The following is a 15,348-nucleotide window of genomic DNA, read 5'->3' on the forward strand; positions in this document are numbered from 1 at the left end:
AAGACTTATATATCCTATCATTAGGGCACACCAACGGGCCAGTTTTTCATGATATCAGAACTAGAGCACAGGTGAATTAATCAGCTGATAAGTGAGAGCAGGTTAGTAACCATGGTTACTAATCAGCTGATTATTTAATCTGTGCTCTACTTCGGATTTTACTAAAACCTGGCACGTTGGTTTGCTCTGAGGACTGGAGGTAAAAAACACAGGTCTATAAGAATAAAGATAAAATGAGAATCAGTTGAGATGTTGGTATAATGACCAAGGGCTCCATTTATCAAGCAGTGGAATCTGTTTTTGAACCCTTGCAGGACAGGCTTCATTCTTGCTAGCCTGCAAACCGCAAGTGAAGAAGCAGTGGTCACCTGACCCCTGTTTCATAACCTCTCCTCTCTCTAACACCTCTGAGGTCGAAGAGTTCAAACAGCTCGAAGTCGCTTGTTTGGGTGATTGACAGATGAGATCCGGGGGCGGTAATGCACCAGGATTTCATTTTTGCAATGTTACATGCGGGCAACGGATGCTTTGGTTTCCAAGTATATAAAATTCTCCCTCCATCATTTGATAAATGGGGCCCCAAATGTCAACATTTTTCAGTATATTGCATAAGACCAAATGGGAATGATGCATTAAAGAAGTAAGGTGCTTACCAGGAGAATTCACTGTCCGTGTCACTCAGCACATCAGAACCATTTGCATGTTCAAGTTCATCCCCTGAGTATTCATCATCTGGTTCATTATCTACTAAAAGGACAGATTTAGCACAGTTTGACAACAACAAAAATAGTGTAACTTTCATTTAACCCCTTAATGACCGAGGACGTGCAGGGTACGTCCTCAGAAAAAAGGCAGTTAACGCCTGAGGACGTACCCTGCACGTCCTCGGTGTGGAAAGCAGCTGGAAGCGATCCTGCTCGCTTCCAGCTGCTTTCCGGTTATTGCAGTGATGCCTCGATATGGAGGCATCCTGCAATAACCTTAGATGGCCATCCGATGCAGAGAGAGCCACTCTGTGGCCCTCTCTGCACCGGACATCGATGGCCGGTATCGTTGGTGGGTGGGAGCCGGTGTGGGAGGTGGGTGGCGGCCATCGATGGCCCTAGTCATGTGGAGGGGGGCGGGATCGTGGGCGTGGAAGTCCGGGCGCGTGCACGTGCACGAGGGGGCGCGCGCGGGCGCGCGCCGGGGCAGGGACCGGGTGGGGACCGCTGCACTACAGAAAAAAATGTGTCCCAAAATAAAAGTGGGACCAATAATTTTTTTTAAAAAACCCTTAGGCGTTATTTAGGTGGTGGGGGTTGGTCCATGGGGGGGGGAAGCTACACTACAGAAAAAATAAAAAAAAAATTAAAAAAATAAACATTTAATTGTGCAAACTGGGTACTGGCAGACAGCTGCCAGTACCCAAGATGGCCCCCAATAAGGCAGAGGGGGAGGCTTAGAGAGCTGTTTTGGGGGGGGCTCAGGGAGGTTGGGGGCTAAGGGGGGATCCTAAACACAGCATATGTAAATATGCTTTTTTTTTTTCTTTAAAAATAAATAAATATATCTTTTATTTTAGTACTGGCAGACTTTCTGCCAGTACTTAAGATGGCGGGGACAATAGTGGGGTGGGGGAGGGAAGGGAGCTGTTTTGGGAGGGATCAGGGGGTGGGATGTGTCAGGTGGGAGGCTGAACTCTACACTAAAGCTAAAATTAACCCTGCAAGCTCCCTACACACTACCTAATTAACCCCTTCACTGCTAGCCATAATACACGTGTGATGCGCAGCAGCATTTAGCGACTTTCTAATTACCAAAAAGCAACGCCAAAGTAATATATATCTGCTATTTCTGAACAAAGGGCATCCCAGAGAAGCATTTACAACCATTTGTGCCATAATTGCACAAGCTGTTTGTAAATAATTTCAGTGAGAAACCTAAAATTGTGAAAAAATTAACGTTTTTTTTAATTTGATCGCATTTGGCGGTGAAATGGTGGCATGAAATATACCAAAATGGGCCTAGATCAATACTTGGGGTTGTCTACTACACTACACTAAAGCTAAAATTAACCCTAGAAGCTCCCTACATGCTCCCTAATTAACCCCTTCACTGCTGGGCATAATACACGTATTTTGCGCAGGGGCATTTAGCAGCCTTCTAATTACCAAAAAGCAATGCCAAAGTCATATAAGTCTGCTATTTCTGAACAAAGGGGATCCCAGAGATGCAATTATAGCATAAATGGTTGTAAATGCTTAAGTTGTTTGTAAATAATTTCAGTGAGAAACCTAAAGTTTGTGAAAATATTTGTGAAAAAGTGAACAATTTTTTTTATTTGATCGCATTTGGCGGTGAAATGGTGGCATGAAATATACCAAAATGGGCCTAGATCAATACTTTGGGATGTCTTCTAAAAAAAAATATATACATGTCAAGGAATATTCAGGGATTCCTGAAAGATATCAGTGTTCTAATGTAACTAGCGCTAATTTTGAAAAAAAGTGGTTTTGAAATAGCAAAGTGCTACTTGTATTTATGGCCCTATAACTTGCAAAAAAAGCAAAGAACATGTAAACATTGGGTATTTCTAAACTCAGGACAAAATTTAGAAACTATTTAGCATGGGTGTTTTTTGGTGGTTGTAGATGTGTAACAGATTTTGGGGGTCAAAGTTAGAAAAAATGTGTTTTTTTCCATTTTTTCCTCATATTTTATAATGTTTTTTATAGTAAATTATAAGATATGATGAAAATTATGGTATCTTTTGAAAGTCAATTTAATGGCGAGAAAAACGGTATATAATATATGTGGTTACAGTAAATGAGTAAGAGGAAAATTACAGCTAAACACAAACACCGCAACAATGTAAAAATAGCCTTGGTCCCAAACGGACAGAAAATGGAAAAGTGATGCGGTCATTAAGGGGTTAAAGGGCTCGTTTATCAAAAACTAGCCAACATGGAGAGAAATCACACAGAATCTTTGTGGGCTTTTTTGAGCATTATTTTGTAATGTGGGTGTCTCTCCTTCACATAAAGAACCCTACATAGCTAGATAAACAGCTCACAATGTAAAGTTTGCTGTTAAAAAAATATTTAAGAGACCTTGCAGTATTGATTAGAGTTCTTAGATCATCTCGCCAGAGCGGAGAGCTTTGTATCATTAGGTCCAAAGAGAGAAGTGATTAAGTGCAAAATTAAATATTGGAACAATAAGGTTTAGATTCCAAGTAGCTGATAAAAGTCATAATTCTGTGGTCCTAAAAGCCATTTTTTTGGGTGTTGTTGGGACACAATTACAAGCACTGACACATAAAATTAAAGGGACAGTCAACACCAGAATTTTTGTGGTTTTAAAATATAACTAATCCCTTAATTACCCATTCCCCAGTTTTGCATAACCAACACAATTATAATAATACCCTTTTTACCTCTGCAATTACCTTGTATCTAAGCCTCTGCAGACTGCCCCTTTATTTCAGTTCTTTTGACAGATTTGCATTTTAGCCAATCAGTGCTCACTCCTCGGTCAATTCACGTGCATGAGCTCAATGTTATCTATATAAAACACATGAACTAATGCCCTCTAGTGGTCAAAATGCATTCAGCTTAGAGGCGGCCTTCAAGGTATAAGAAATTAGCATATGAACCTCCTAGGTTTAGCTTTCAACTAAGAATACCAAGAGAACAAAGCAAAATTGGTGATAAAAGTAAATTGGAAAGTTGTTTAAAATAACATGCCCTATCTGAATCATGTAAGTTTATTTTGGATTTGACTGTCCCTTTAAACATACATTAAGCCACAAATATTTATTTCATGATTCAGATAGAACATACAATTTTAAACTTTCCCATTTACTTCTATTATCACATTTTCTTTGTTTTCTTGTTATCCTTTGTTGAAAATCATGAATTTACATTCAGAAGTGTGTACGTGTTTGCAGCACTATATGGTAGCAGTTTAGCAAGATTACTAGATGGCAGGGCTATTTTCTGACATGTAGTGCTTAAGACATGTGCATGATATCTATCTAGATATCTCTTCAACAAAGAATAACATGAGAACAACACCAATTTGATTATAGAAGTAAATTGGAAACTTTTTAAAAATGATATGCTCTATCTGAATCATGAAAGAAAAAAAAATTGGTTTCATGTCCCTTTAAAGGGCTATTGTACTGAATAATTTTCTATCATTGATAAGAAATATCAGCATTTAACAATAGTGATTCAAAACATTTAAACCTCTATATTTCTGCCTGTTTCTAGCCCACTAGACAGCCTCTTCCCACATGCTTTTTTATTTGTTTTTTACAATAGGAGATTGCTAGTTCGTGTGGGCCATATAGATAACATTGTGCTAACTCCCGTGAAGTTGTGGCAGACACTGCACTTATTGGCTAAAATGCAAGTCAATAGATAATAAATAAAAAGCCATGTGATCAGGGAGTTGTCAAAAGATGCTTAGATACAAGGTAATCACAGAGGTAAAAAGTATATTAATATAACTGTGTTGCTTATGCAAAACTGGGGAATGGGTAATAAAGGGATTATCTATCTTTTTAAACAATAACAAGTTTGGAGGAGACTGTCCCTTTAAACAATAAAAAGTTTGGAGTTGACTGTCCCTTTAAGTCAGGGTAGATACATTGTTTCCACAATTCTTTCAATTCAATTCAAGATGTTTCAGATTGGCAACTATCATGCGCAATGTGATGATGTCAGGACATGGGAATTATGAACCTTGACACACTAAGCTTTGAGCTTGCACAATAAAACCGTTGTGTTCTGGTTTCCAATGACTCTTTATTGCATAATTAAACTTAAAGGGACATGAAACACACGTTTTCTTTCATTATTCAGACAGAGCATACAATTGTAAACAATTTTCACAATTTACTTCAATTATCTAATTTGTTCTGTTTTCCTGGTATCCTTTGTTGAAAAGCATGCCTATGTGGGCTCAGGAGCTGCTGACTGCTGGCTGCACATATATCCCTGTTGTCATTGGCTTACTGATGTGTTCAGCTAGCTCCCAGTGTTGCATTGCTGCTCCTTCAACAAATGATACCAAGAGAATGAAGCAAAATTGATAACAGAAATAAATTGGACAGTTCTCAACAGAGTTTAATATAAATAAAAATGCAGTCAAATACCTTCTGTTTGCTTCTTTAATTTGTTTCATTGCAATGATCAATTGAAATCCAGCCCATCAAACCTGGGGCGTAGATGCATCAGCATCATTGTGTTTGTTTTAAAAGTTTTTTATTAATTGGACAGTCAAGTTAAAATGAAACTTTCATGATTAAGATAGAACATGCAATTTTAAACAACTTTCCTATTTACTTATATTATCACATTTGCTTTGTCCTCTTGATATCCTTTGTTGAAGAGTAAAGCTAGGTAGACTGATAGCAGCTTAGGAACGTGCACGTGTCTTAAGCAGTGTTTGCAACTATGTATAACATTGCTATAAGCAATGTTGCAAACACTGCTTCCAGATGGCTAAAAACACATGCACGCTCCTGAGCTCACCTAGGATTACTCTTTAACAAAGGATACCAAGAGAACTAAGCTAAATTAATAACAGAAGTCAATTGGAAAGGTGTTTAAAGGGACAGTCTAGGCCAAAATAAACTTTCATTATTCAGATAGAGCATGTCATTTTAAAGAATTTTCCAATTTACTTTTATCACCAATTTTGCTTTGTTCTCTTGATATTCTTAGTTGAAAGCTTAACCTAGGAGGTTCATATGCTAATTTCTTAGACCTTGAAGGCCACCTCTTTTCAGAATGCATTTTAACAGTTTTTCACCACTAGAGGGTGTTAGTTCCCGTATTTCATATAGATAACACTGTGCTCGTGCACGTGAAGTTATCTGGGAGCAGGCACTGATTGGCTAGACCAAGTCTGTCAAAATAACTGAAATAAAGGGGCAGTTTGCAGAGGCTTAGATACAAGATAATCACAGAGGTTAAAAGAATATTAATATAACTGTGTTGGTTATGCAAAACTCGGGAATGGGTAATAAAGGGATTATCTATCTTTTAAAACAATAAAAATTCTGGTGTAGACTGTGCCTTTAAAATGTTCTGCTCCATCTAGTACATTTAAGTTTAATTTTGACTTTACTATCCCTTTAATTAATATATTTTCCTCACGTATACTAGTCACATGGCCACTTACAAACAGTCAGGAAATTGGCAGGTCAATCACATCATGAGTTCCCTTCATTCAGATTGTGAAGAGTAACCTGTGTACTTTCTACCATTTACACCAGTGATAACCAAATTCCTAACACACGTGGGGGCAGAAGATCAATATTTTGGAAGGGGGCGCATATCAATATATGGTTATTAAACACACAAATAATAATATATTCCTATAAAACTAGTGCAGAGATCTGCCAGTTGGTCGTCCCTCATTTACATCATTCAGTTTTCTCACCTTTCATACATTTATCTTCAGTAATTAAAGAATCTTCCAACAATGATAAGTTCATTTCTTTATAAGAGCTGTCCAAATTTGTAATATCTTCCATTATTGTAGAGCCAATTTAAACCTAAAGAAAAAAATGCATACACTGAAAATACTTACAAGGTTAAGAGCTATCTATTTTAAATAATGTTTTGGGTTTTTTTCCCAAGCATATAACATAATTTATGTAAGAACTTACCTGATAAATTCATTTCTTTCATATTAGCAAGAGTCCATGAGCTAGTGACGTATGGGATATACATTCCTACCAGGAGGGGCAAAGTTTCCCAAACCTCAAAATGCCTATAAATACACCCCTCACCACACCCACAAATCAGTTTAACGAATAGCCAAGAAGCGGGGTGATAAGAAAAAAGTGTGAAAGCATAAAAAAAAATAAGGAATTGGAATAATTGTGCTTTATACAAAAAAATCATAACCACCACAAAAAAAGGGTGGGCCTCATGGACTCTTGCTAATATGAAAGAAATGAATTTATCAGGTAAGTTCTTACATAAATTATGTTTTCTTTCATGTAATTAGCAAGAGTCCATGAGCTAGTGACGTATGGGATAATGAATACCCAAGATGTGGATCTTCCACGCAAGAGTCACTAGAGAGGGAGGGATCCACACCCAAAACAAAGTTTAAATCAAATAATGAAAAAAACTGAAATTATAAGCAGAAGAATCAAACTGAAACAGCTGCCTGAAGTACTTTTCTACCAAAAACTGCTTCAGAAGAAGAAAACACATCAAAATGGGTAGATTTAGTAAAAGTATGCAAAGAAGACCAAGTTGCTGCTTTGCAAATCTGATCAACCGAAGCTTCATTCCTAAACGCCCAGGAAGTAGAGACTGACCTAGTCGAATGAGCTGTAATCCTTTGAGGCGGAGATCTACCCGACTCAACATAAGCATGATGAATCAAAGACTTTAACCAAGATGCCAAGGAAATGGCAGAGGCCTTCTGACCTTTCCTAGAACCAGAAAAGATAACAAATAGACTAGAAGTCTTTCTGAAATCTTTAGTAGCTTCAACATAATATTTTAAAGCTCTAACTACATCCAAAGAATGCAACGATCTTTCCTTAGAATTCTTAGGATTAGGACACAATGAAGGAACCACAATTTCTCTACTAATGTTGTTAGAATTCACAACCTTAGGTAAAAATTTAAATGAAGTTCGCAACACCGCCTTATCCTGATGAAAAATCAGAAAAGGAGACTCACAAGAAAGAGCAGATAATTCAGAAACTCTTCTAGCAGAAGAGATGGCCAAAAGAAACAAAACTTTCCAAGAAAGTAATTTAATATCCAGCGAATGCATAGGTTCAAACGAAGGAGCTTGAAGAGCCCCCAGAACCAAATTCAAACTCCAAGGAGGAGAAATTGACTTAATAACAGGTTTTATACGAAGCAAAGCCTGTACAAAACAATGAATATCAGGAAGACTAGCAATCTTTCTGTGAAAAAGAACAGAAAGAGCAGAGATTTGTCCCTTCAAGGAACTTGCAGACAAACCTTTATCCAAACCATCCTGAAGAAACTGTAAAATTCTAGGAATTCTAAAAGAATGCCAAGAAAAATGATGAGAAGAACACCAAGAAATGTAAGTCTTCCAGACTCGATAATATATCTTCCTAGATACAGATTTACGAGCCTGTAACATAGTATTAATTACGGAGTCAGAGAAACCTCTATGACTGAGAATCAAGCGTTCAATCTCCATACCTTCAAATTTAAGGATTTGAGATCCTGATGGAAAAAAGGACCTTGCGATAGAAGGTCTGGTCTTAACGGAAGAGTCCACGGTTGGCAAGTAGCCATCCGGACAAGATCCGCATACCAAAACCTGTGAGGCCATGCTGGAGCCACCAGCAGAACAAACGAACGCTCCTTTAGAATCTTGGAAATCACTCTTGGAAGAAGAACTAGAGGCGGAAAGATATAGGCAGGATGATACTTCCAAGAAAGTGACAATGCATCCACTGCTTCCGCCTGAGGATCCCTGGATCTGGACAGATACCTGGGAAGCTTCTTGTTTAGATGAGAAGCCATCAGATCTATTTCTGGAAGTCCCCACATTTGAACAATCTGAAGAAATACCTCTGGGTGAAGAGACCATTCGCCCGGATGTAACGTTTGGCGACTGAGATAATCCGCTTCCCAATTGTCTATACCTGGGATATGAACCGCAGAAATTGGACAGGAGCTGGATTCCGCCCATACCAGTATTCGAGATACTTCTTTCATAGCCAGAGGACTGTCAGTCCCTCCTTGATGATTGACATATGCCACGGTTGTGACATTGTCCGTCTGAAAACAAATGAACGACTCTCTCTTTAGAAGAGGCCACGACTGAAGAGCTCTGAAAATTGCACGGAGTTCCAAAATGTTGATTAGTAATCTCGCCTCCTGAGATTCCCAAACCCCTTGTGCTGTCAGAGACCCCCAAACAGCTCCCCAACCTGTCAGACTTGCATCTGTTGAGATCACAGTCCAGGTCGGAAGAACAAAAGAAGCCCCCTGAACTAAACGATGGTGGTCTGTCCACCACGTCAGAGAGTGTTGTACAATCGGTTTTAAAGATATTAATTGATATATCTTTGTATAATCCCTGCACCACTGGTTCAGCATACAGAGCTGAAGAGGTCGCATGTGAAAACGAGCAGAGGGGATCGCGTCCGATGCAGCAGTCATAAGACCTAGAATTTCCATGCATAAGGCTACCGAAGGGAATGATTGAGACTGAAGGTTTCGACAAGCTGAAACCAATTTCAGACGTCTCTTGTCCGTCAGAGACAGAGTCATGGACACTGAATCTATCTGGAAACCTAAAAAGGTTACCCTTGTCTGAGGAATCAACGAACTCTTTGGTAAATTGATCCTCCAACCATGTTCTTGAAGAAACGATACAAGTCGATTCGTATGAGATTCTGCTAAATGTGAAGACTGAGCAAGTACCAAGATATCGTCCAAATAAGGAAATACCACAATACCCTGTTCTCTGATTACAGATAGAAGGGCACCGAGAACCTTTGTAAAAATCCTTGGAGCTGTTGCTAGGCCAAACGGCAGAGCCACAAACTGGTAATGCTTGTCTAGGAAAGAGAATCTCAGAAACTGATAGTGATCTAGATGAATCGGAATATGCAGATATGCATCTTGTAAATCTATTGTGGACATATAATGCCCTTGCTGAACAAAAGGCAGAATAGTCCTTATAGTTACCATTTTGAAAGTTGGTATCCTTACATAACGATTCAATATTTTTAAATCCAGAACTGGCCTGAAGGAATTCTCCTAATCTAGCACAAACTAACTTCACCACCTCCATGGGAGGCAAAGTTTGTAAAACTGATTTGTGGGTGTGGTGAGGGGTGTATTTATAGGCATTTTGAGGTTTGGGAAACTTTGCCCCTCCTGGTAGGAATGTATATCCCATACGTCACTAGCTCATGGACTCTTGCTAATTACATGAAAGAAATTAGTCATCAACAAATTATAAATCCCTATATTTTTTAGCATTCTAGAATAAAACCGTAATAACAGTAAAAGGCCAATAAATGGAAACATAATTTCCCATAAAAAATGTTATGATACATAAAAAAAAAATTGTTTTTATTTATTGTGCTAACGATTCCTGCAATTTAAAGAAATAGTGTTTTTTCCCACTGACCCACAGAGGATGGAATAACCCTGCAACATGCTACACAATATATTTTTTAGTAAAGGTGCTTATTTACATCTCTGTCTAACTTTTCCTGCAATTTAACTCTGTAATTGTATTTTTCACTGACCCACTGAAGTTGGAGTTACCCTGCAACTTGCTACACAATATATTGTTTTAGTGCAGGTGCTTATTTACATCTGCCTCTAACCTTTCCTGCAGTTTAACTTTGTAACTGTATTTTTCACTGAACCACAGAAGATTGAGTAACCCTGCAACATGCTACACTCATAAAAAAATATTCTTTTAGTGCAGGTGCTCATTTACATTTGTCTCTAACAGGGCACATCAAAGTATAGGAGGCTTTTCAATGTGTATGTTCCTGAGCTGCAAAGCAATGCACGGTTTTTACACATATTGTTTTGCATGCCTGTCTTTTGCATTTCTGTGCTGCTGAATTGCTGATATATGATTTACATATAATAATACTATTAATAATAATAATAATAATAATAATACCCCTCATCTATACCCTGTGGTTGTTTAGAAATTTGTTTACACATTGGCATAATAAATATTTTCAAAACTCCTAAACTAATACAAAACGTGTAAATACATTTCTCAATTACGATGTACAACAAATATTACAAGTTTAGTGACATTTACCTTATACGTATAAATCCTACAGTTCTAGTGAGGCCTTGATTCTCACTAGTCCCAAACCTCACCAGACGCATCACCATAGCAACGGCGCAAACCATTTTGACTGCTTAAAGTGCAGGATCGTTTACACGTTCTTTTTCTGAATGACACATTTCCAAAAGTTTGTGTTGTACATTATACCCTAGTTTAATTTTATTCGGATAACATTCTTGTGGTTTAAGTAGAATGGTATATGACAGGTGCTGTTTTGGGCTCACCCCGTTTCACGGCATAATGGTACATCTGGGTGTATAGAGGAATATAAAACGGCTTGTTGGTGAGTGCTGGGCTCAGTCAGTGAGAAATTATAGCTTGTTTGTTGTGGGAGGCGGAACAGTTTCTCTGCAGCTGTATTGGATTCCTTCAGTATTGCCCACTAATTGACTGCTTCATATTAATAGTCTGCACATAGGGGTGTTTGCTTATGTATAGTTAATACCTTCTTAAACAATTTGTGGGTTAAGAATTTTAACGCAGAAAAATCTGTAAACATAATTAGATGGTTAACTTTTTTATTTCTGCCCTGAAATTTCAGCAAAATAAATACTGTTTTTACATGTGCATAATTAACTCATTCCCTGTGTTGTATAACCTTGCGCTAAATGAGGATTATGTTAGCCTTGGTGACACAATAGTCACAATTTTATTAAAGACAGGAGGAGAGTATTTTGCCTTAAGGGACAGTAAACATTCAAAATAATGATATATAATTCTGCACATAGTGCATAATTATATAGCATTATCTTAGCGGCACCTTTATACATCTAAAGCATTTCCTGATTTTTTTATCTCCAAAGTTGGATTCCACTCAAGGTTCTACTGAGCGGGTCTTGTTTTTCAAATGCGCTTCGTGGGCGCGCTGTCTAGTCACTGCCCGCCCGATCGCGTCATTAAAGTGAATGCAGCTTGCTCCCGCTCTGATGAGACTATGTCGATTACACTGAAAATGAAATGAAACGACACTGCATAATGTTCAGGTCAAAATGCATGAATAATTCGAAACAGATAACATGTTGAATGACATTAGATATACATTTTACTTATATATATATATATATATATATATATATATATATATATATATATATATATATATATATATATATCCACCTAGGGACGGAAATAAAATGGGAGGGCAAAATACTTGCCTCCTGTCTTTAATACAATTGTGACTATTGTGTCACTAAGGCTAACATAATCCTCATTTTATTGCAAGACGGGAGGCTGCATGAGAAACAGGGTTAAAATAAAATTTGCGGAAAACAGAGTCTGAGAACCAATCAGCCGCAGTTAAGAGGTCTTGAAGAGAGCAACCCAAAAGGAAGGCTCTAGATGCTGAAGCTCCCCTAAGGGAGTGAGCTCCAAAGGACGAAGGAACTAGGACCAAAGACATGATCCATTTAACCCATCTTGCTATGGTAGGAGCCGAGACTGGTCTGAAAGGATGAACATAAGAGATTAAGAGGGGACCAGAGGCAGAGACAGCCAAAGAAGCTGTTTGTGATACATTTTCTTTCAGGCACGCTGCTACACATAAGTGAGACTCTTCCTCTAAATAGGGATAGGTTACAGAATGAGAATATCATCTAGATATACGATTAGCTGAATTCCCCTGGATCTGAGGAAAGCTGAGACTGGCCTCATGATCTTTGTGAAGCACCAGGGTGCCGAACTTAGGCCAAAGGGAAGGCAGGTGAATTGCCAAGTGCGTCCTTGCCATAGAAACTGAAGGTAGTGGCAAAAGGACTGGTGCATGGGGACTGTTAGGTAGGCATCTTTTAGATCTAAGCAAACCATCCAATTGTTTATTTGGAGAATGTCTCTGAGAAGATGGATGCCCTCCATCTTGAAATGTCTGTAGACTAGGAATCGATTGAGTTCCTTTAGGTTTATGACCCGACGGGCTCCCCCATCTTTCTTCTTTACTAAGAACATGTTGCTGAGGAAACCTTTTAATTGGGTCTCCTCAATAGTGTCTTTGCCAAAGTTGTGAAAGTTCTGAATCTATCAGACGTTGCATATAACAGAAACCCCCCCTCATTTTTTAGTATATATGGTGGTGTCATACCACCCAGGACAGTGAGGTGAGGGGCAGAGCCACATCAGGAAGGGTTAGTTCACAGGTCTTCCTTGCAGCAGGGCAGACATTTAGTGAGTGGGTTTGGTGTGTCATAAGTGGAGCCGGGCGGTCCTTGGAAATCCCAAAATTTGCCCTGACAGGGGTTGCTGCAAGAAGGAAATAGGTCAAATATTTCAAACTGTGGCAACCCAGCAAATCCAGGAGAGTTAGTAGACATGGTGTGTGCTATAGTCCCTTTTAGACCCAAGAGCACCTTAAAATTTGCCTATATAAAATTTACCCCTGCATTTTTCAAGAAATAATTATCCAATTACTGTATCCACCAATCAGAACATAGAGCAAGGTTCTTAATGATTGGAATGGGAGTCAGGTTTTTATGGGCTATGAGTACGGCTTTACAGCCCGAAACGTGTCAGCCCGGTTCTATTAGGGGGTAACATCCCTCTCTAATTTTATATGTAACACTGGAATAAAAGTTATATTTTATATATCCAAAATACCTGGCTAAACCTTTTCTTTTTCGGCTTATATAAAATTTAAACCAACCAGATTGAGGTGGGGGTCACTGTCAAAGAAACCCTTTTTTTTGTTGTTTTTTTCTGCTATTGAAAGGATGTTTAGGTGTTGGGATGGTTAGGTTAAGAAGATTTCATCAGATGGTGAAATATTTTATGATTATACTACTATCAAGGGACCAGCCTAATTGTTTAGTAATAATAGTGATAACAATACATAAATACTGAACATCACATCTCAAACCATAACCTTGCAACCCCGCTGTCAGCATATATCTAGTTAGCTTCATAACCACATCAGAGCTTAGGCCCCTGGCCCTAAAGTCGTTCTGTCAGATAGGGACATTATAAGGAATGTTAAACAGACATAATAATGTATTTAAAGCAAAGATTAGCCTTAAAAAAATAAAGTACTTTCGTTTCTAAAAAGTAATGTATTTGAACTAGTTTTTTACTTATCTCTGCTTGTGCAAACAAAACCGTGTGCAATCCCTTCTTTTATTGTCTGTTTTATATCTGTCCTTAACTGTATGTATGTATTGGGTACTTGTAAAGCGCGACTAATCACCCGTAAGGGTCTCAAGGCACTGCTCATTTTATCAACCTTGGAAGGATGAAAGGCTGAGTGGACCTCACCGGGGATTGAACCTGCAACCCTTGGGTTGCTACAGAACTCAGCCACAGTGCATTAGCATGCTGAGCTATCTGTCCGGCTGTCTTCTGAAAAGGAAACAGATAAGGGGCAGCTTAAGTTCAAACATGGTGGCACTTATTACTTTATAGAAACTCAGTGGAATTTAGAAAACCAACAATTTTCAGAGTTAAATTACAAGAAAAGGGAACAAATATAAATCATTAAAGTATGTTGCAAAGATTTTTAACTGCACATAATTAAACATTTTATATTTTAAATCTCATAATTGTTTCATCTTTGGCTACCAATAACACACAGACGTGTGCATGTGTCATGTGTAATGCATAGCGGGATAAGAGGTCTTAAAAATGTAGCTATCACTCAGTGGAATTAAAAAAACTAGACATTTTAGTGTTTAGTATTTTTGTATAAATTGCACTGGACAGCCTGCTAAAATGCTGGACTGTATACCTGGCAACCCTAACCGCATGCATCATGTATCAGATACTGTTTCCATAGGGCAAACAAAGCACACACCCTGTTATTCATGCAGTGTGGATCAATCAGCAGTAAGACGAGCAGCTGTTTAGCCAGTGAGGCAGGAGATACAGCATCTGATTGGTTGTACTGATAATCTCTAAAAAAAAAGAAAAAAGCTTGCTAAAGAGGGTGTTGGGTGTGGACTAACTAGAAGCACTAGATGGGTTATAAAACTAGCTCTCGCAAAACAGTTGGAAAAAGGTAAACCTTTCCGTATCGGTGCTACATTGCTTTTATAGCACCGGTGTAAAAGAAAAAAAAAATGGTTTACTATCCCTTTAATAGAACAACACATTCTGCAAATCCCTGGGGTCGCTGGTGTGTATTACTGACTGTCCAACACATACTCTGAATCATGATGCACTTACCTAGAAAAGGAATTAAAAGACCATCTCCGAGCAGTTATAATCTTACCAGAGACGCCATGCTCAGATAGGAGGGTATCAAATTACAAGAGTCCTCAGATCATGGATTACAAAATTATTTAAAAGGTCATCATTACTGTGGATAATCAGTCAACCAACTGACTATTTACTTACTACAAAGCCAAACACACAAGTGTACACAGTGTTTGCAATTCTTGTATATTTGTTATAAATAAACTGTAATATTTGGCACACATAATAAACACATACAGGCTTTGTATGGTTCTCAACATTTCCCAGAGGCCTTGCAGGACAGGGAGGCTAGGGAACTCACAGAGCTGGGCAACTGTTGTTTGGTGGGTGGGGCTGTGATGG

At 38.4% G+C, this 15,348-nt stretch overlaps 1 protein-coding gene across 1 annotated transcript in view; it reads right to left on the reverse strand.

Annotated features, from left to right (window-relative positions):
• The window catches only part of CFAP74 (cilia and flagella associated protein 74), a 331,535-nt gene that overhangs the window by 275,168 nt on the left and 41,019 nt on the right, over positions 1-15,348 (reverse strand). The window contains 2 exon segments of the mRNA XM_053690359.1: positions 654-747; positions 6,436-6,550. Coding sequence (XP_053546334.1) covers positions 654-747; positions 6,436-6,529 — 188 coding nt within the window. The 5' untranslated portion in view covers positions 6,530-6,550.

Source organism: Bombina bombina, chromosome 8, assembly GCF_027579735.1.
Source record: "Bombina bombina isolate aBomBom1 chromosome 8, aBomBom1.pri, whole genome shotgun sequence".
Lineage (NCBI taxonomy): Eukaryota > Metazoa > Chordata > Amphibia > Anura > Bombinatoridae > Bombina > Bombina bombina.